Source organism: Varanus komodoensis, unplaced genomic scaffold (genome assembly GCF_004798865.1).
Source record: "Varanus komodoensis strain SLA01 unplaced genomic scaffold, ASM479886v1 scaffold9, whole genome shotgun sequence".
NCBI lineage: Eukaryota > Metazoa > Chordata > Lepidosauria > Squamata > Varanidae > Varanus > Varanus komodoensis.
Genome location: NW_025336598.1, coordinates 4,247,706 through 4,268,567, shown reverse-complemented (window position 1 = coordinate 4,268,567; position 20,862 = coordinate 4,247,706). Strand labels below are relative to the sequence as shown.

The following is a 20,862-nucleotide window of genomic DNA, read 5'->3' as shown; positions in this document are numbered from 1 at the left end:
GGAAAAGTGTATTTTTTCCATAATGGTAGTGATGTTTACCAAAAATTACAAGGCAGCAACAAAGAAATAGAGAAGAGAAAAAACTTGCTATAAATCCAAATAGCCACAGGGTGGCAGCAATATTTTTGGTATGAGGATTACTTTGGCAAGAGTCCAGTTGTTTTTGGCAAGAATCCAAGAAGAAGAAGAAAAAAGATGGCTGATCAAAGTAAACTTTATCTTCTTTCATGTTATTCCACAGTAATTATTTATTCTGATTCTTTGCCCTTGGGGAGGTTAGAAAAAAAGGTCTTTCTCTCTAGCCCCAAACTTTCCAAAAGAGCCTCAATTCCTCTCCCTCAGATCAGTCACTGCTTAAAACTCTGCAAGGGGAGGAAAAATTCCTCCCTCCATCAAAGGGCTTTCTTCTTTATGCCAAATTAGTAGCTGTAGCTGCTTTTTTACAGGTAGTATAGAAGAAAAAAAGATAAAAATGCTCACCCAGCAGGACCAATGAACTTTCACCTAATTATTCTATGCTAGTGTCCCGGCTGTCGATGGCTTGTAGGGAGCTGATCTCTCCCGTGTTGTCTGACTGAGAAAAGCCCGAATTTCTCCCAATAAATACGGAGATGCTGCCCCACACCAATTGGAAGAATGCTTGAACAATCTACTCTTCACCCCGACAGGGCTTAGATGAGCCTCCCATGGCTCACTATTGAACAAATACCAGCGTGATAATGGGAGCCCCCACTCTGCACAGCCGTACCGCCATGACGCCAAACTGGAATTCCTGAACTGAGGCCTATTGTTGTTGGAGGGTGGTTGGGCATTGGTGAGCCCTTAGAGATCCCCCCAGAGATGCAGGCATTGGTGTTGGGGAACAGGCTGGTGGCAGGTCAGTATGAGACTGGGGTGGATTTTGCCATCTGACATAGACCCTCTAGCCACAGGGTCAGAATGATCAGGAGTGGATGAAGCCGAGAGGGCGATCCGTGGAGACCCCAGTAGAGTCACTTGTGTGACTGACTGAATGGTAGGTTCAATCTGAGCCAGGATCAAAGCAGCAATCAGGTACCAAAGGTGGAGTGGACAATTCCGTGGGAGGCACTTTAGGATGCTTCTTGTGCCTAAGTTCCACCTTGTCAGGCTTGTCCTTCTTAGGTCTTTTTGACACAGGGGACTTGTCGAACCCGACATACTTCCTCTTCTCCTTCTGCTTTTGGGGAGAAGAATGAGAGGAGCGCTTCGCCTTCTTGGAAGTAGTACCACTGTCAGATGGATGAGGAGTAGCGGCCTTGGATGGACCTGCCGCAGAGATATCCGCTGAGACCTTCTTCATAGCGATCAGAGCCTGGTCTCAAAGCATTTTCCACATTTTTCCCAGTACTTGCAGGCCTGCCTCATAAAGGACTGGCAATGGCCACATTTATCAGTCCTGTGGCCATCTCCCAAACATAGAAGGCACAGGTTGTGAGGATCAGTGGGGGACATTTTAGCCCTGCACTATGAACACTTGCAGAAAGCCACCCACTGAGCCATTGAAGAAGAGAGAGAAAAAGGAAAACAACAAAAGACAGAAGAATTTAACAAGAAGAATAACAATAGAAGGGTTTTTTTATTATTTTATTTTTTGAGAAGGGGAAAGGGGTTAGGAAAAACTTTGCAAATGGGGGGAATGGATGGTTTATAACTTGAATGAAGGAACAGAAAGAGAGAAACTGTAAAGTCAAGAGAAATAACAGTAAAACTTGGAATATAGCTATGAGAGGCAAGTGAAAGGCTCGAGGCACAGTGAGCAGCAGTCGCAAGAAAACTGGGGAAACGGTGGGCACTCCATCCATTTATACTATGGAGGGGAGGGTACAGAGTTCCTGCCAAAACTGTTAAAGTTGTTTAATCTTCCTGGCAACAGGCACTGCGCAGCGCAGCACCCATAATGTGTGATGCACAGAGGCCACAATGAAGAATTAAAGGTTCTGCCACACATACATCAAGTTATTTATCAACCAAACATTGGCATTCATTTTATTTTTTCATGTCATGAAAATGGCTCTGTTCATGCTTCTGAGCCATGAAAATGACTCTGCTAATGACTCTGCTTCTTGAAATTCCTAGACTTTCAGTTCTTATTTCTCCAAGTATTTCTTAAAAATATATTTGCAAATATAATAACAAAATAGAAGGAACGAAACAGAAACATAAAAACAGAGCACGTCATAAGGGCCCCACCAGCCCATCTAGTCTGATCGCAGGCTCCAGCCAGCTCCTCTCATGACATGCTTACTATAGAAGGAATGAAAGGAAAGGAAGGAAAGCTGGAACCACAAAAGAAAAAAAATATGAAAAAGATCATAAGATAAAGCATATCCATGCACATTAATCATTTAGGGTGAACACTATCCAGATGACTGTCAGCTTCTAAAATTGAGGTGATCTTCACCTTCTCATTCCTCTCACTCTGCACATTTGGTGTACAGATGCTTTTGGCTATATAGCTGGGATGCTTCAGAAGCAGAGAGAAAACTGAACAGGATACCTTGTATACTGGCCTCTGCAGAATACCTTTTACCCTCACCTTGATCCTTCCCTGAAATTGAGCTACCAACTTTGGAGAGGGAGCTGACACAGTTCCTTCTCTACTCACCGTGAAGTGGGGGAGGGCAATCAGAGGTTAGATTCCCAGCTACCAAGCCAGAGGTTTGCCTTCAACCTTGACTTTGACAAAGTGCCTCATAATATCCTAATAAATACATTAGCAAAATGTAGGCTTGCCAGGCGGAGCCATAACTGGATTCAAAATAGGTCACAGAGAGTGATCATCAACAGTAGCTTCTCAACCTGAAGAGAAGTCACTAGTGAGGTATGACAAGTCAGTCCTGGGACCAGTACTCTTCAACATCTTTATTCCTGAACTTGATGAAGCAATCCAGGAAACAATAATTAAATTTGTGGACAACACTAAACTGGGTGGAATAGCAAACACCCTGTAAGACAAAAAGAAGATCCAGGGAGACCTAGACAAGCTTGAACACTGAGTGGAAAACAACAGAATGACATTCAACAGGGACAAAGGCCAAGTTCTCAACACAGGAAAAAAAAATCAGCTGCATCAATACAAGATGGGAAATACTTGGCTCAACAGTACTGAGAGTGAAAGGGACATTGGAGTTGTTGTAGACAACAAGCTAAATATGAGCCAATAGTGTGATGCAGACACAAAATAGGCAAACACTATTTTGGGATGCATAAATAGAGGTATTACTTCCAGCAAAAAAGAAGCATTCATTCCACTCTACTCTGCACAAGCTAGACCCTTACCTGCAATACAGCATTCAGTTGTGGGCACCCAGGTTTTAAAAGGATGCTGATAATCTGGAGAGGGTTCAGAGACTGAAAGAACTGGGCCTATTCAGCCTTCAGAAAAGAAGACTATGAGCTGATAGCACTCTACATGTACCTCAAAGTCTGTCACCAAAAAAGGAGACGACCTCACTCATTCCAGACTAGAACATGGAACAATGAACTTAAGCAACAGTTCACCAGATGCAGGCTAAACACAAGGAAGAATTTCCCAACTGTACGAGCAATATGACAGTGGAACTAGCTGCCAAGTGTTGTGCATGCATGTTCTGGAAAACTTCAGGGGCATTCAGGAGAGACCATTTTGGCTGGACTGACAGCTCAGGTTCTGATAATGAGATGACTTGAAACCGACTCAGCTCCAGCTATAGTCCAAAGTCCTTGGATACCTGCCTCTGCCTGCTATGGGAGAGATTAGTTCAAGGGCAGTTGTGGAGCCCAGTCAACCTGCCTGTGGGAACAAGGAAGAGCAACAACATCCTGAAGGGGGAGATTTAGAGATGGGGAGTCTATTGGATGAGGAACTCCAGTCTCCTGAAGAGGTAGACCCAAAAGTCCATCACCACAGTCATAGGGTGACCCAATTGGGACCTAAGAGGGAGAAGCAAAGGCATGCCTAGTTCCACAGAGCTCCTCCCCCCAGGAAAAGGCACAGAAGGATTCATAAGCAAAGCTTTGGCTGAAAAAGGCCAGGGAGGGTTCACTTTGTATATCAGAGATTTACATGTAAAATAAAGACATTTAGCAAGAATCACTAGTGAGACTGTTACTGTTGAGAGGGAGAACTGAGCTCACAACACCAAGAGAGGTTGTGTACTCTTCCACACTACAGACATTCAAGAAGCAAATAGTTATTTGAGTGGGATAGTCAAAGTGGCATTCTGCATCAGCAGGGGGTTGGACTCAGTGGTCTTCTTGGCTCCTTCTGACCTAATTATTCTATGATTCTGTGATTCTTACTACATAAGGTAATATAATTACTGTGGTGATGGCATGTCTACTCAAAAGTGAGCTAAAGAGGGACAGGAGAGAGAAAATGGGAGGCTACAGGAAGGGAGATAGGGGAAAATAACAGAAGAATAAAGAAACAGCATGGCTAGAGGTTGGGAACAGAGAGGAAAAGCCAGGAAAAGAGGTGAGGAGACAAATAGTTAAACAAGAGGCTGAAGGGAGAAGAAAACTGCAAGGAAAGGGGGCAGAGAATGAGCAAGGCTCAAGACTAGCAGGGGTAGAATCAGAGAGCTAAAGAGGTAAAGAAATAGCAGTGTGAGGGATTGTTGGGGAGGAACAAATAACAGGAAAGGGGGTATATAAGAGAAAAAGAGCAGGGCTGGAGGCTAGAGAGTGAGAGAAGGAAGACTGTCATAACATTTTCCAAAGTTTTTCCTTTGAACATTTTTTTTTTGAAGGGGTAAGGAGCGGAGATCTTTATGGGTACCACTGGGGGTCTCCACAGGTATCATGGCATTGTGGGGGGTGCTGGAATATAGAGACAAGAAATAAAATCCATGGAAAAGAATTATACGTTGAATATACATGTCTACTCTTGCAAAAACTGGCACGTTGCTTTGTTTTCTTGGACATTCTGCATTTTTTTTAATGTAATGTGTTAACTGGGAGAGCGGAGAAGTAGATGCAAATGTGACTTCATCCAACAATTTTGAACTGTTATGGCTCAGTGATTTATTAGTTTTTCTGAAATTTGGGACTTCTCTACACCAAGTAGATTCTCCTTGCTAGCTTTAAGGACTGAACATTGAAAAATAAATCACTTTAATGATAGAGCCATTTTTTGCACCATAATGTCAACAAAGAATTGAGACAATTTGATTATTTTGTCTATCCCACTGGATTCTAGTAGTCTCACCTGCTAGCTGCAGAGCTGTCTATCCTCTCTTTTGGAAGCTGCTGCTCTGATTTCCAAGTACAGAGTAAAACTGCATAACCACATCCTGGCTGGGACACCATCATCTCAGGAGCACAATCAGGACCTGGATTTACTGACAGGCTATCCACCTGTTCTAGCCAAAAAAGAAAATGAGATAAGTAAGCCAGTTAAAGGTATAATTTTGCATTAATTGGCTGTCCAGCCTTCTCATCTGCAGAACTCACTAGTGTAGTAATGGCCATCAATTTGGATACTTAGGGCACACACTTAGCACTATATGTAATTTTTCTATAAAGACCCATGGTATCTTTTTCTTTCTTTTTCATGTTACTTTTTGCCCCCCTTTATCTTTAAAAATAAAAATAATTTTAAACATTGGATAGTTAGAGGGTTTGGACAAATTCACAGAGGACAAAGCTATCAATGGTTCCTAGTCAACTGCTATTGCACTCCTGCCCTACTTGTGGGTTTTCCACTGGAAGCTGGTTGGTCGCCAGCAAGGCTCTTATACGTGCATGTTCTCCACATACCCCCTTGATCCCATCCCCTTCCTGGTTGCTAATTCCCTCACTATCGACCTTCAGGTCCACCACATAATCAACCTGTCTTTACTCTGGCTCCTTTCTCACTGTATCACTGCCTCATTCATTTTAAAGATCAACAACCCATTGTTGTCTCCCCAATTACTACACTTCATCTCACAGATTCTTCTTGTTCTTCTGTCTCTTTGACTTTCCCTTATCTAATTTCACTCTTGATTGTCAATCTGATTTGTCTCCTGAACTCCCCTGAAATGGTCCTCTCAAAAATAATCAATAACTACTTCTTTAAAAAGTCTAGAGGCCTGTGTTAATTATTCTTCACCTTTCTGCTACCTTTGATACATTTCACACTCTCCTGCTTGACTTGCTATATTCCATAAGTTATTATTCTATCCTTATATCTTTTAAAATTTCCCACACATGGAAGCTTTTTCTCTCTGTTCTTCTACATCACTGAGTAACCACATGACATCTCATTGCTTTCAGGAAAATATATATGCAGATGAGAAACAGCTGACTCTACTCCTGAACTGTCCCCCTTATTCCAATATTGCATCTCCAACTGCCACTGATTATTTCCACTTTGATATTTTGCCATTATCTCAAACTCAATGGATATGTTCATACCTAATGACAAGCCATGGTGGGAATGGCTTATGTGTAAATATAGCAAGCATGGTCAAATGTGGCCCATCTGGTTAGCACAAATCTTCACAGAGAGAGGCAGGTTGCTTACCTGCAACTGTTGTTCAAGTGGTCATCTGTGCATTCACACTTATGGGCTTTAGCGACGGCAGAAGGCCCAGGTCGGAAGAAACTTCAACAGTTCAGCATCATGGAGTGGGCAGGGTCCCCACCCCCTCTGGAGTCCAGTTAAGGGGAGAGGGCCTCACCCAGCCCCTCAGTGCCTTGGAGACTGCACCATCTCCAGGAAGTCATATGGACAGAGTAATAAGCACAGTGGTGTGCCAGCTGACAACAGCCAGCAGAGTGAAGGGTGGTTTGTATGAATGCACAGAAGACCACTCAAAGAACAACAGTTATAGGTAAGCACCCTGCCTTTCTTCTTGGTCTCTGTGCTTCAGAGGTATGGGTGACTGGCAAGTTTACTCTGCTCCCAGGATGGAGGAGCTGTCATCACTGTAAAACTGATGAGAGGACCGCCCTGTTGAAGGCACAGGACTGCCTTGTCTTCTATGAAATGAAAGGTATGGGTGTCGACTCACAGTGTTGATGGTTCACTTTCGTGGTGGACATATGTGACAGTGACCAGGAACTCTGTCTTGCAGGATAGGAGTCCCAAGTCAACCATCACCATGGGCTCAAATGGCTGTTTGGTGAGGGATGGAAGAACCACCAAGAGCTTCCATAAAGGTATGCAGGGGTGGGCAGGGTGGGTGAAATTTGGAGTTCTCAGAGGGACCAGCAAGCCAGGGGGTGTGGGCAGACAGGCAACCCCTGGGCTGAAGGATGGAAATACAAGAGTTATGAGATGAGCTTGTGGAAAGAGGGAAAGGCACCCATACTAGAGCAGGTCTGCAAGTAGGGTGGTATGTGTTCTCCAGGGGACTCCATAAGAGGAAGTTATGGTGCAGTAGTAGGTGGAGGAAGGTCCTGCTGGGAGAGGAGAGTAGGAGGGGGAGTCGTGGCTGCCTGAGCTGCCATGGGATTATGTCATGAGCAAAGCCGGCTGGAGCTGGGAGTCAGACTAGGTGGCCTGGAAGGCCCCTTCTGACTTGTTGTTTCTACGTCTCTCTGGATTTTGGCAACTGCTTGGGTAATCAGTGAAGGGGAATGGAAGGTGTAGAATAAGGTCCCTTCCATCTCGGGGAGAGTGCCCCAAAGGAACCAGTCCTTCATCCTGCCCTGGAGCAAAAGGGGCAGTACTTGGTGTTATGGGGGGGGGGGGGTGACAAAGAGGTCTATCTTGGGCTTGTACCACCTATCACAGAAGTCTTGAGGGGGACTGTTCTGTTGAGCTACCACTAGTGTGGTGTCAGGAAAATGGCTCAAGGTGTCAGCCAGGGCTTTGAACAGATTAGATTTCTTTGAACGGGGACTGGTTCCCTGGTTCAGGGGGTCTGCCAGGGCATTCATGCTACCTGCAACATGGATAGCGGTGATGGTGATGTCTCTCTCAATGCACCACTCCCTGATGTCAGATGCAAGGGATCAGAAGCGGACACAGCGAGTTCCACCTGTTTAGAAAGTACATGACGGTGGTGTTGTCTCTGTCGATCTAGTTGTGGTGGCCCTTCAGGGAGTCCAGGAACAAAGTGAGTGCCTTGCCCACTGCCAACATCGCCAGCAAGTTGATGTAGAGGTGTGCCTCATCTGGGCTCCAGTGACCCTGTATGTGCATGTCCACACACTGGGCATCCCAGCCTGTGTTTGAGGCATCCATTATGACAGTGAGGGAGGGTTCTAGTGGGAGGAAGGGCATGCCAATGGTGAGGTTGTGAGTGGTGCCCCACCAGCAGAGGGAGTCTCTGACCACAGGAGGCAGAAGAAGTAGGGTGGTGTGGTGGTTTCCATCCACTGCAAATACTTCTGCAAAACAGAGCAGAAGAGGTCTCATCCAGAGGTGTGAGAGCTGGAGCACTGACATCATGGTGGCCATGAGCCCTAGAAGCCTCAGGATGGTGTGCATGGTGGAGCGTACCATGGTCCGCTTCTGTCAGAATGCTTCTGTTTCTCCTTTTGTTTGAGCGAGGAGTGGGAGGAGCAAGAGGTCTCCTCGGAAGCAACTCCCCCAGACGATGGGCAAGGAGAGGTCACCATAGAAGGGTCAGACAACATAGGCTGGGCGGCGAGCTCGTCGGAGGCTAGTAAGGCCTGATCCCAAAGGATCTTTCTCAGTCTGTTCTCTTGGTTTTTCCTGGCCTGTTTAGTGAAGGCCTGGCAGTGCCCACATTTGTCGGTGCGATGCCCCTCTCCCACGCAGAGGAGGCAGAGCTCATGTGGGTCCGCTGGGGACATTTTGGCCCCACATTTTGAACACTTTCGAAAAGCCACACGCTGAGCCATCAAGATAAGAAGAGGGATAGTAAAGGTAAGAAAAAAGGAGATATTAACTGCTTTTTTTATAGGAAGGTGTAAAGAAAAAACAGAATTAACCGGGAAACAAGGGAAAATAACTTGGATAGATTCAACTGGAAATATGAAGAGAACAACAATTAAGTGTGAGGAGACAGAGTAATGGCTCAAGGCAATGTGATCAGCAGTCGAAAGAAGACTGAGGAAAATGGCGAGCGCTTCGCCCTATATAGCACCAGGGGGGAGGGGGGAGGGGTGCGGAGTTCCCACCAAAAACCGTTGTAGCTTGGGTATTCTGGCCAACAACAGGCACTGCGCAGGCGCAGTACCCATTATGTGTGATGCACAGAGACCAAGAAGAAGAAGGAATGTGTTCTATTGCCCTTAGGCCAGAAGAGCCTGAATTTCTGACAGGAAAGCTGGGGAGAATGGCGTAATCTTAATGTGGCCTAAAGGTGGAAGAGCGTCAGATTCTATCCTGTATCCATGGAGGAGGATGGAGAGGGTCCAGGAGTTGAAGGTGGTGTCCTCCCATGCTATGAAGAACTGTGACAGGTGGTTGAAGTTGTGGGGAGTGGGGGCTGGGGCTGCCTGGACCAGGATCTCAGCACCTATTGCCTAGGGTCCTGGCATTTAGGCGGGAGGCACTGGTGAGGCTGAGAGTCGCACCTCTTGGCAGGAAGTACCAGATGGAAGCAAGGGATCCGCTCAGGAAGGGCATGGTGGGTAGGGGCCATGTGGATTTCTTGCCATTTAGGCTGTTGGGTGTGCTGGCCAAAGCCCATATGTTTGGCTGTGGTGTGGGCCTTATGGAGAGAGTCCGTGTTTTCATCTGTGTATGCATTAAAAAGTCACTCCCCATCAAAGACCAAGTTCTCAATGCGAGCCTTTGTTTAGGAGGGAGGGAGGCAAAACCAACCAGGCACGGCAGCGAAGCACAATGGCACCCATCATTGCCTTGCCATCGCAGACGACATGGTGTCAGGCTGCTTCAATCTAGTACCAAGATAGTTTTTCTGCTTCCATGAGTATGAGGGGCATGGTATCGCGGAGAGCATCAGGTAGCTGTTCCGCCACTTTGCCCAAAGGAAAAGCTGGTATCTGGTCATGGTGGCCTCATAGTTGGAGACTCTGAAACCCAGGGCGGTGGCTGCGAAGACCTTCTTGGCCATGGTGTTACAGTGTGCATGGGTTCCTGAAGGCCTAAAATCCCAGAAGAAAATGGAAACTCAAGAAGCTTTACGGGACTGACCAGGACTGAGTATTTTTGCAGCAAAACTGAGAGGCCAGGAGTGGTTGGAGAATGAAACATAACAGGTAAGTCCACACTGTACCATCCAGAGAGAATGGAATGTGATGAGAGTGTGTGCATTCAAAATAAAGACCAGAATGTTCTGTGTTAGCTCTGCTCAGAGGAGTTCACTGTTCGATCCAGTTGGACTAAGCTGATAGAGTCAACTTTAAGGTATAAAATGATTGGGCTTTCCAGCTCCCGTGTGTGCCAGAACAGCGCTGAACTGGTCATCCACAATCCTGCCACGACTGATCACTGCTGGAGAGGGTTCAGGCTGTGAGTGAGTACTGAGTGAATGCAAGTGTGAATGAGGCCTCTTGATATTGATGGTGATGATTGCTGAACTTGTATTCTTAACTTTCTGTATTCTTTATATCATAGAATAAATGTTACATGCATAGTGTCTAAAACCAGATCTGGCGTTCAGTCTCTCTTTGATAAGGGTTTTTCCTTGGAAACTTGATAGACTAAATCAAGGACTGCATTATGGTCACAATGGCACCAAGGCAGCAGCCCTCCTTATCTACAGGCTTGGACTGGTCTCATTGGGGGGTCCCTTGCATTGACTCCACTATGATGGAGTTTGGCTTAGGGTGCTAGAGAAGGGAGGGAAAGGTTTTGACCACCACCTTATAAGTGGTGTCTACCCTACATGAAGTGGCCAATGTACCAGCTGGGGATTTCCAGATCTGCTGGGCTGTGTGCAGCAGTAGGGTAGGGCAGGGATGGTCACTGGCACAGTGTTCCCTGAAACCAGGGCATTGAAGACCACATCGGCCTCGGGCTCAGATGGTGAGAAATTTGTATGCAGAGGTCGTCCACCACGTAGAGGACCAGATCAGCAAATCTGCCCCACTTCAAGTGACATGGAGGGATTCTGTTCTGTGGCCTGCCCATTGGGTGAGCATGAGGAGACTGAGGAGAGAGAGTGAACTGAGTCAGGGAAGAAACATAGAAACAGAGTAAGTCAGAAGGGACCTCCTGGGCCATCTAGTCTGACCTCCAGCACCAGCCAGACCTGACTCCTGAGGCAACGATTGGTGGTGGCGGCGGCTGTGGGCAGGGCATTCTGTGTCCCTGGAGTGATGGTGGCGAGGCAGTGAGGACCTGTAGGAGCAGCAGTGGTGACACATGCTCCAGGCATGGGTCCTGTTGAGGGAAGAGTCTGAGGACTCACCACTGGACCGGCATCATCATGAGGAGGCACACTTCCTATGCTGCAGGCTCCTGGTGTCACGGGAAGTTCCCCATGAGGCAAGGCTTGGGAGTGGTGAGATGACAAGGCCTGGGACCCTTTGGCACTGTGAGCACAATCCTGGACCCAGTGCCTATAACTCAGCTCCATGGGACACCACATGAGCACAAGTTTGGGGCTTCAACCATCCTAATGGGAGAGAGGCAGATGGGGTAGGCAGAAGCATTGAATGCTGGGATTGATTCTGAACTGCAAGGACTGATGGATACATGCCACCATTTTGGAGGGAAGAAGGAAGTGCACGGTAACTGTTCATGAGTAGGTACCATGCACACATGTGAAGGTGTGATACCATGCCATGCAGTGACTCTGTGGTTTAGTTTAGCTTTATGGGTGAATATATCCAATATGTTGTTGTTATACTGAGGCATGATTTTCCTTCCAAACAGAATCCCAGAAGATTATAGTCAACATTTGTTGCTGTTACATGCTGCCAAGTTGTCTTCCAGTTGTGGCAACGTCAATAATGCATGCCCTCCAGAATGACCTGTCTCTAACAGACCTGCTCAGCTCTTGTAAACTCAAGGCTGTGACCTCCTTTATGGAATTGATGCATCTCATATTACGTCTTCCTCTTCCTTTTCTACCTTAGCGTTTCTCTAGCATTGTCTTTTCCAGTGAGTTCTGCCTTCTCACAATGAATCTGAAGTACAATAGCCAGGGAAACTGATCTAGCACTCTCTTGTTCATCTTTCTGTCAGTGCAGGGTATTTGCAAAGTCCTCCTCCAGCACCATGTTTGAATGCACCAATTTCCCCCGTCAGGTTTCTCCATACACAGTGATTGTTGTGCCAAGGGGTCATGGTAGCCTCATAGTATAATGGTGTGAATGATTTTGGCCTCAGTCTCCAGGAAAATGTTCTTGTACTTGATTATCTTTTCAAGTTCCTTCATTGCTGCCCTTCCAAGTCTCAGTTTTCTTTTAATTTCTTGGCTGCAGTCTCCCTTTGAACTGATCACTGAGCCAAGGTATGCACAATCTCCCACAATTTCAATTTCTTCATTGCGATAATTAAAGTTGTATAATTCTTCTGTAGTTCTCATATATTCCAATGTGTTCTAATGGTGCTAAATAAATAAAAGACGGCTGTATTCCTTGTGAAGATGCAGATATGTAGTTTGGGAATACCCTTGGATTCATATGCCACTGGAAGCCCTGGTGATACCAGTGGCCCAGAGTGCACATTACTGGTGTATCAATTTTGCCCATTCTTGGATATGAACATCCTGACCACAGTGATCCATGCACTGGTAACCCGTGCATGGTATTCTATGTAGGAAGCTAGTGCCGAATGCAGCACATTAGGTTATTCAATGTGACCCCTGCTAGGGTCACATAGGACCAGTGTTAAAAGAAATAAACTGGCTCCTTATTAGCTACTGAACCATGGTCAAGATTATTTTATTGTCATAGAAAGCCCTTGGGACTACGATACCTAGCAGATTGACTTCCCCAACATAGCTAGCTGACCTTTAAGAATTTCAGAGGAGCCTTACAGGTCATTCTCTGTAAACAACAGAATGTTACTTCTTACCTCAGTGGTGGACCTTTTCTGTGGTTGTACCCACATTCTAGAAAACCCCTACCCCCATGCAGTTTGGGAGACACTGTATTGCTTTAAAATGTTATCTGCAATGTTTTGCTAGTATAATTTAAATGCACTTTTTATTATCTGTGCATGAACCACTTAGATATATTATTAAGTCAAGTTGTATAGAAGGATTACTAATAAATAGTAGGAAGACAGGTAGACATTTGAACTATATTGGGAAAAAGATTCATTTTGCTTCTTTAAACTCTGGCATGTGATAGGATGTGGCATTTCAATGGAATTCCTATGGAGTTCTGTATTATGGTGGTCCTGTTCATACTTGGCTTTTCTTCTCATACCTATGGCGCCCTTGCTTCTAAACTGCATTCTCTTACACAGATGATCGTACACCCAATTTCCTACCTGTCCTTCCAGCAGCCACTTTTTGAGCAGCACCAGCTGCCCAGATATATATTCTGAACTCTCAGATGAGTCCTCCCAACGAAAGGCACGCACCACACGGTCTGTATAACCCACTACCAGTTCACTCTTTCCATCTCCATCTGCAGGAAGCAAAAGTCCAATGCTTATATTTTGGGAAATTGCCACAATATTAAAAAGTGAGTGACTATATATGTACACAAGCAAGAGGAAAGAAAGGGAGCTAGAGAAAGAGGGAGAACATGCAAACAAAGAAAATCCAAAAGGAAACCAATTTGCGTAGCATGATATAAATGTACCCCCAAAGGTGATGCTTTAATCAATTAATCAATGGATGGCCAATTTTAATCAGTGCAGCAAAGACTAGGATGCACTAATTTTTTTAGATTATTTGGGTTTTATTGTACTACAGTTTATTGTGCTAGACAAATAGGAATTCCCCACAGGTGATAGCAGTGCTGCAAGTAAAAACATGCAATTTGAATAAAGGAGCATTTGTGTGTATATACATGAATGTGAATGAAGATCCAGACGTCTCTAGATTTAGATGTGCCCAAAGCACAAAACTGTTCCACAATCTACAGTACTTTCAAGAGGTTATATTTGACTCAAGTCTTCTTGAAGAAATACTACATCTGGGTTGTATCTTTTTAGTATAGCTAAAATCCCAGATGTCTTGCATATCAGCAGTCCATTATCCTTGTACAAAAACATTTCGGAATGCCTTGAAATACTGTTAACTCTGAAAATGAATAATTCTGTTTATAGGTTGGTCACCTTTTACTTGTTGATGCAATAGTGGTGCCTGTCTTAACAAGCCGGGCTGCCATATCCATCTCACAAAGTCAGAGTGAACCAAGATACCAGCCTTGTTTCACCTTCTTGCCAATGTACCCATCTTATGAGGCCAGGCGTATCAGTAAGCTCATGAGGCAAGCTGACAACTTGGAGCATCCTGACCACAAGAGACAGGTGCATTGGCAAGTTTGAGAGACAGGGCTGGCACTGTGGAGAGACCAAACCATCTCATGAGACAAACACATTGGTGGCTAACTTAGCAAGGTGGGAAATAAATGGAGTGATGAGGCAAGGCAGCAACAAGGTGACAGGGCGGGAATGGTGGAGGTGAGATGGTGCAGTGGGGTGGGCATGATGGTGATGAGATGGGAGAGATGGGCATCATAACAAGTCATTTCCAGCATGACTGGTTATTATGTGTGAACACAGCCACTGGTTTTGATAGCAATCAAAAAAGTGTGTGTGTGTGGGGGGGGGGTTCTTTTGAGAACTCTGGTCATCTCTTTATTTGTTTTTGGCATGGAAATATACATCCAAAAATCTGCACCATGCCATTTGAGAATTTTGGAGTGGCTCTCACTTCAGAGGCTACATAGAGTGATCTCCAGAAGGAAAGGTGGGGGGAGGGGGAAGCAGAAATAATGGCTGTAACCGCATCTTCTCTCTTCTTTTTCTCCTTCCCAATGGCACTCAAAGAGCTATTTCAGACATGTCCATTGGGTCCAGTGTCCATTGTCCTTTGTGAGAGCAAAGTACCCTCACCAGACAAGCTTCATGGCAGTGATGGTCGTGCCAGTCCTGTTCTCCAGACTTCAGATGTGCCAACTCCAGCTAAGGTTCAAGAACATTTACCAACCTCCATCCCATTCGAGCTGGAAATTTCTTACCATCCTGCACTTGGTGCAATTGAGCCTAACCTGGTCAACCAACTGACCTAATCTTGCCAAGGGAATCAGCTTCACACCACCAGAAACAACATCATGATGATGAACACATCAACTATCTCAAACTCCTGACAGTACCAAAGGCCCTTATTGCCTTCCAACCCATTCTTCAGAACTGTCATATGCAGCTCACCTCAGACAAAACTACTGTGGTGTTCTAATGGAACAATCAGGGGAGCAACAAGTCCAACTTCTTAACATCTTACTATGTACATCTGGGACTGTTGCATCAACATGGGTATCATGCTCACCTCCATCCATGTGGCTGGGATGGGCATTCTGAGAGTAGACTACCTGAATGTAGGAATACCAGAGCACAGGAACACAAGAAGCAGGAGGCAGGAGCTTGAGGTAGAGATCCCGTCAGAATGGGTGGGTGACCTGTTGGAATGGAGGTAGAGGCACTAGACCAAGGCAGAGATTCCATCAGAATGGTCAGTTCAGATGACTGAGTTGGTATACTAAATGAGACCATTACAATATCCACTAGGCTGTCAGACAGAGAGTCTGGATATCAGGATGGAGTATCTTTCCCTGAGCCCGAGACAGCAGGTCAGGTGTAGTTGGTAAATGTTTGAAAGTCCTGCTGGAGAGCCTCAGTATGGATGGGAACCAAGGTTGCCTTAGCCACCACAGCATTATCAAGATGGCCCATGTCCATTCCGTTCTCATCTTTGCTATGGTCCCAGTGATGAGTGGAAACAGTGGGAAGACATAGAACAAGGCTCCTGTCCAGGGCAGAAGAAAGGCATCCCCTTTTGAAAACTGTCCAATCCCAGCTCTTGAGCAGTAAGCATGCACATGGTAGGCATGTCATGAGCTGAGTCAGCTGGAGCCAGGCATCAGATTAGATGGCCCAGGAGGCCCCTTCTGGCTTACTCTGTTTCTAAGTTTTGCAGGCAGCATTCATCTGTGTGGCAAACAGATCCACAGATGGGATGCCCCATGATGAAAAGATGCTGAACTCAGGGGTTAAGTTCCCATTCGTGTGTCTGATACACTGTCTGGCTCAAAGTATCTGCAGTCACATTGTCTGTTCTGGCCATATGAATGGCTACTTCTGTGTTGGATGCACCATTCCCAAATATGAAGGATCAACCGTGTTGAGAGATGACCATTTTGTCCCACCTTGCTTATGTAGAAGACAGCAGTGGCATTTTGGGAGACAACCTGTACATACTTGCCAACTAAGAGTTTTTGGAACACCAGGAAGACCCTTGTAGATCGCTAAAGGCTCCAGATGGTTAATATGGAGTTTCTTTTCTGGACCAGTCCAGACCCCTTACCTCTGGTAATCATCAGAGTGGGCACCCCAACTGGTGAGGGATGTATCAGTAGTCAATGTGACTGTTGATTCCATCCATTCCCAAACAGTAGCCCTGTGGCGAGGCTGGGCTCGCATATCCACCAAACAAGACTCTCACATACTCAGAGTAGTAGAGTCAACATCTTCCTCAGCAAATCATACCCTAGCCAAAATGCTTTGTTGAACCATAGTTGCAGCGGGTGCATCCATAGTCTGATGAACTGGACCATCAGGATGGTTAATGCCATGTGCCCTAGGAGCTGCTGAATTCTCCAAACAGATGCTCTTGGGTTGATCCAGAGATCAGAAGCTGCAGCTATGAGTTTGTCCATTCTGTCTCAGGGCAGATATGCTCATGCTGACACTGAATCTAGGACCGCTCCAATGTACAGGATACTCTTTACAGGGGTGAGAATAGATTTTTCCAGGTTAATGCAGAGTTCCAATTCATTATGGATACTGCAAGTGGTTTCAATGGCTTGTATCACATTCCTTTCAGTGTCTGCTATGAGAAGCCAATCATCCAGATATGGGTAAATCTGAATTCCTTGTAGACACAAGTATGCACATCCCAGAGCCATACATTTGCCATGGATGAAGCCAATTTGGAAGCAGAGAGACCTAAACAGTAGGACTTTAAATTTGTAGGCTTCAGAGGAAGTCAATTTGGAAGTGGAGTAAAAGGGAGTTGTCAAAATGGATGCTTATACAGAAGTAAGCATCCTTTAAATTGATAGCAGCAAACCAGTCCCCTTTCTTCAATAGTGGCATTATGCTTTGGAGGGACACCATTCAGAACTTTTTAGGTATAAGAAATTGGTTTACTCCTCACAGATCCAAAATTGGCCACTGACCATCTTTTTTCAGGAATGGTAAAATAATGCAAATAGAAACTCCAATTAGCTTCAGATAGGGTTAATATTCTTAAAATGAGTATCGTAGCTTGGATTGTTTATGTGTTATGTGGAGTTTCTTTATATACACCTGGCAAATATGAGAGTTAGTGTGGTGCAGTGGTTTAAGAACGTCTGGAACTCAGAAGATTTGGGTTCTAGTTCCATTCAGCCATGGAGACAAGTGGATGACTTTGGGCTAGTTAGGCTCTCAATAAACCTACCTCATAGGGTTCTTTTTGTGGGGATAAGACTGACAGAAAGAGGAGGAGAATTATGTAAGCCCCTCTGAGTTCTTACAAAAAGAGAAAGGAAGGATAAAAATCTAATAAATTCCAATGAATTTTTCTATTTTTTTCTGGGGTTCCTCTCCATCATGAATATGAAAAAGACGTAACGTTCTATTAAGAAAGATAGGTTTGGCTTTCTTGCCTGATGTATATGTTTTCTTAAATTATCCACATGTTTCTTGGAAGTTAAAGCATGGCCAATGCCCTTTTTGACAGCTAAAAGACCAATACTGCAACACTGGAAAGATAACCATTCACTCCCTTTAATGTTCTTCCTATTACTGTATGAAAACATAATGATGTGTTCAATACTAAAACAAATGACAGAAGCATAGAATCATAAAATATTAGAGCTGAAAGGGACCAGAGGGCCATCAAATCCAACCCCCTGCTCAGTGCAGGACTCCAAGTTAAAACATCCATCTCAGACGGCTGTTCAGTTACATCTTCAAAGCCTCTAGTGTGGGAGAGCCTAGAACCTCCCTAGGCAATTGGTTCTATTGCCATACTGCTCTCATAGTCAGGAAACTCATCCTCATGTCCACATGGAACCTGGATTCCTGTAGCTTGAGCTCATTACTCCATGTCCTCCACTCTGGGATGATCAAGAAGAGATACTTGCCTTCCTCTTTGTGACAGCCTTTCAAGTAGTTGGACAGTGCTATCATATCTCCCCTCAGTCTTCTCTTCCCAAGGTTAAATGTGCCCAACTCTTTCAAACTCTCCTCACAGAGCTTTGTTTCCAGTTCCTGGATCTTCTTCACTGTCCTTCTCTGAATGCTTTTCAGCTTATTTGCATCTTTCTTAAACTGTGGTGCATAGAACTGAACTCAGTATTCCAAATGAGGGCCAACTAGTACTGAATAAAGGAGAACTAGTACTTAACATGTTTTGAAAGTGATACTTCTTTTACTGCAGCCTAAAATACCCTTTGCCCTTTTTGTGGCCATATCACATTGTTGATTCATGAACATGAATAGCTTGTGATTTACAAATCCTTCTCATTTGCAGTATTGCTGAGCCAAGTATTGCTCCACTTGGTAGTGTCATTTGTTCCCACGGTTATAAGGAAAGAATATGTGTCTTTGGGCTGTATGAGCCTTGGCAGTTTTTCAGTTATATCACTAATCTGGGGAGACATCATATATGTCAAGGAACATCCTTTATATGTAAAGGAAGGGATAGGATGCAATGAGATAGAAGGTGCTGCAGACGGGGATCTGGTACAGGTGGTCTGGGTGAAACTGAAGCCCTGACAGTGGGGGTAAGTTATCACCAACTGAGTCAAATTGAGACCCTTGGATGATGCCCTGACAGACCAGATTTGAAAGATTTCTTGCAGGAGGGACACAGTAATTATGGGAGATTTCAATCTCCCATATATTAGTTGGGAGACTCACTCGATGCTGATGGCCAGGTCACGTCACTTCCTAAATGCTATGGAGGGAGGTTTTTTCACACACAGGCTACAAAAGGCGACGGGGCGTGGGGAAATTTTATTGACTGGCTTTTGACCAACAGGGAGGATCTGGTGAAAGAGGTGCAGATTAGGGGAGCTCTGGATGCAAGGGATCACTCCATCCTTTGCTTTGAGATCAAGGGAATGGAGGTGAGCAGCAGATTGAGTACTAGAAGCTGGGACTTCAAGAGGGCCAATTTTGGTCAACTGAAGGCCAGACTGGGGAAAGTCTCCTGGAAGAGGCAGAGTCTCCTGGGAGAAGGAACTGGAAGTCAAAGGAGTTTGGGAGGGGTGAATGGCACTAAAAAGGAAGAAGGTCTTGGAGGCTCAGGCCTTAATGATACTGCTGGTTAGGAAGGTGGAGAGGTAAAGGAGAGTACTACTCTGGATGCGAAAATTGGTGGTAAGAGGGGATTAGATGTAAGCTGAACCTCCATAGGAAATGGGCACTGGTGCAAGTCGACAAAGAGTATACTGGGAGGATTTGGCCCGTTGCAGAAGAATTTTTCCCAAAGCTAAGGCTGAATATGAGCTGAGACTTAAAAAGAATATCAGGAGCAACGAAAAGGGTTTATATCAACATGTAAATAGCAAGAGGAAGGAGAGACAGGCAGTGGGACTACTTAATAAGGAGGAAGGGGATTTGGTGGCTCATGTGAAGGAACAGGTACAGATGCTAAATGATTATTTTGCCAGTGTGTTCTCCACAAAGCAGGATGCAGGAGATCTACATAGAGGGCCAGATGAGGCTGGGGATTTCAGGGCACAGATTGGAGTCACCTCACAAGAAGTCAAGGAGCTCCTCAGGGCACTGGACATTATGAAGGCACCAGGCCCAGATGGGATGCACCTGTGGATACTTAAGAGAATTGGTGGGGGTTCTCTCACGTCTGCTGGCTTCCATTTTTGAGGCTCCATGGAGAATAGGTGAGGTTCCAGAGGACTGGAGGGTGACATTGTAATGGGAAAGGCCTTAAGCCATAGAAGGAGAGGCAAGGGTTAAGGGCTGAAGTCAGTCCAGCACAGGTGGCCACTTCAAGGATGTGCAGGCACCAAGGTTGGGTTGAGGGAGGAAAACAACTGAAGGTCTGGAGATTGTCAAGGATAGACACAATCTTTCCAGAAAAGTGCAGGAAATGGCACCTATGCAGCAAATAGTCCTGATTGCTTAGGTCTTCCCAAGAGGTCAAATGGGTTAGATTATTTCATGTCACCCCTGAGAACAAAGGGTTCTGATTGCTCCAGGAGGGAATAAAAAGGAGGGTTGGAGACCAGGCCGGCACACCTCTTGAGCAGAAGGAAAGAGACCTGCCACTGGATGCCAAAGCCCCTGGAGTTTGGGACTGCTACTCTTGAGAAGGCCATTAGAAACATAGAAACAGAATGAATCAGAAGGTGCCTCCTGGGTCATCTAGTCTGACTCTCAGCTCCAGCTGGCTCCACTCACGACATGCCCACCATGTGCATGTCTAGCCTATCCTTGAACACCCTCACCAATGGGGCCTCATCCACCTCCCGTGGAAGCCCATTCCATACCCTTGGGGTCCTAACTGTCAGGAAGTGCTTCCTGGCATTTAAACTGGACTTTGATTCCCTGAGCTTTGCTCCATTGGAGCACATCCTACCCTCCTCTGCAGGGGAGGTCTCTACCCACCTCTGTGTGACACCCCCTAACAACTTCTTCCTTCTCTTTTCTCCTCCTATATTATTTATTTACTTATTTTATACTGATAATTTTAATTTTATATTTTATGTTTGTAACTCAGTGTATTTTTGTATTTAATGGTAATTTATTATGTTCTATTGTATTTCAATGTATTTTATTGTGTTGTAAGCTGCCCC

The 20,862-nt window shown here is 45.3% G+C and overlaps 1 protein-coding gene across 2 annotated transcripts in view; it reads right to left on the bottom strand.

Annotated features, from left to right (window-relative positions):
* ITFG2 (integrin alpha FG-GAP repeat containing 2) overlaps window positions 1–20,862 on the bottom strand; it is a 109,088-nt gene that overhangs the window by 32,410 nt on the left and 55,816 nt on the right. For both annotated transcript variants that reach the window (XM_044417782.1, XM_044417783.1), the window contains 2 exons: window positions 13,313–13,452; window positions 5,210–5,358 (listed from right to left, as the gene is read on the bottom strand). In XM_044417782.1, coding sequence (XP_044273717.1) covers window positions 5,210–5,358; window positions 13,313–13,452 — 289 coding nt within the window. The remainder of the gene's footprint in view (window positions 1–5,209; window positions 5,359–13,312; window positions 13,453–20,862) is intronic.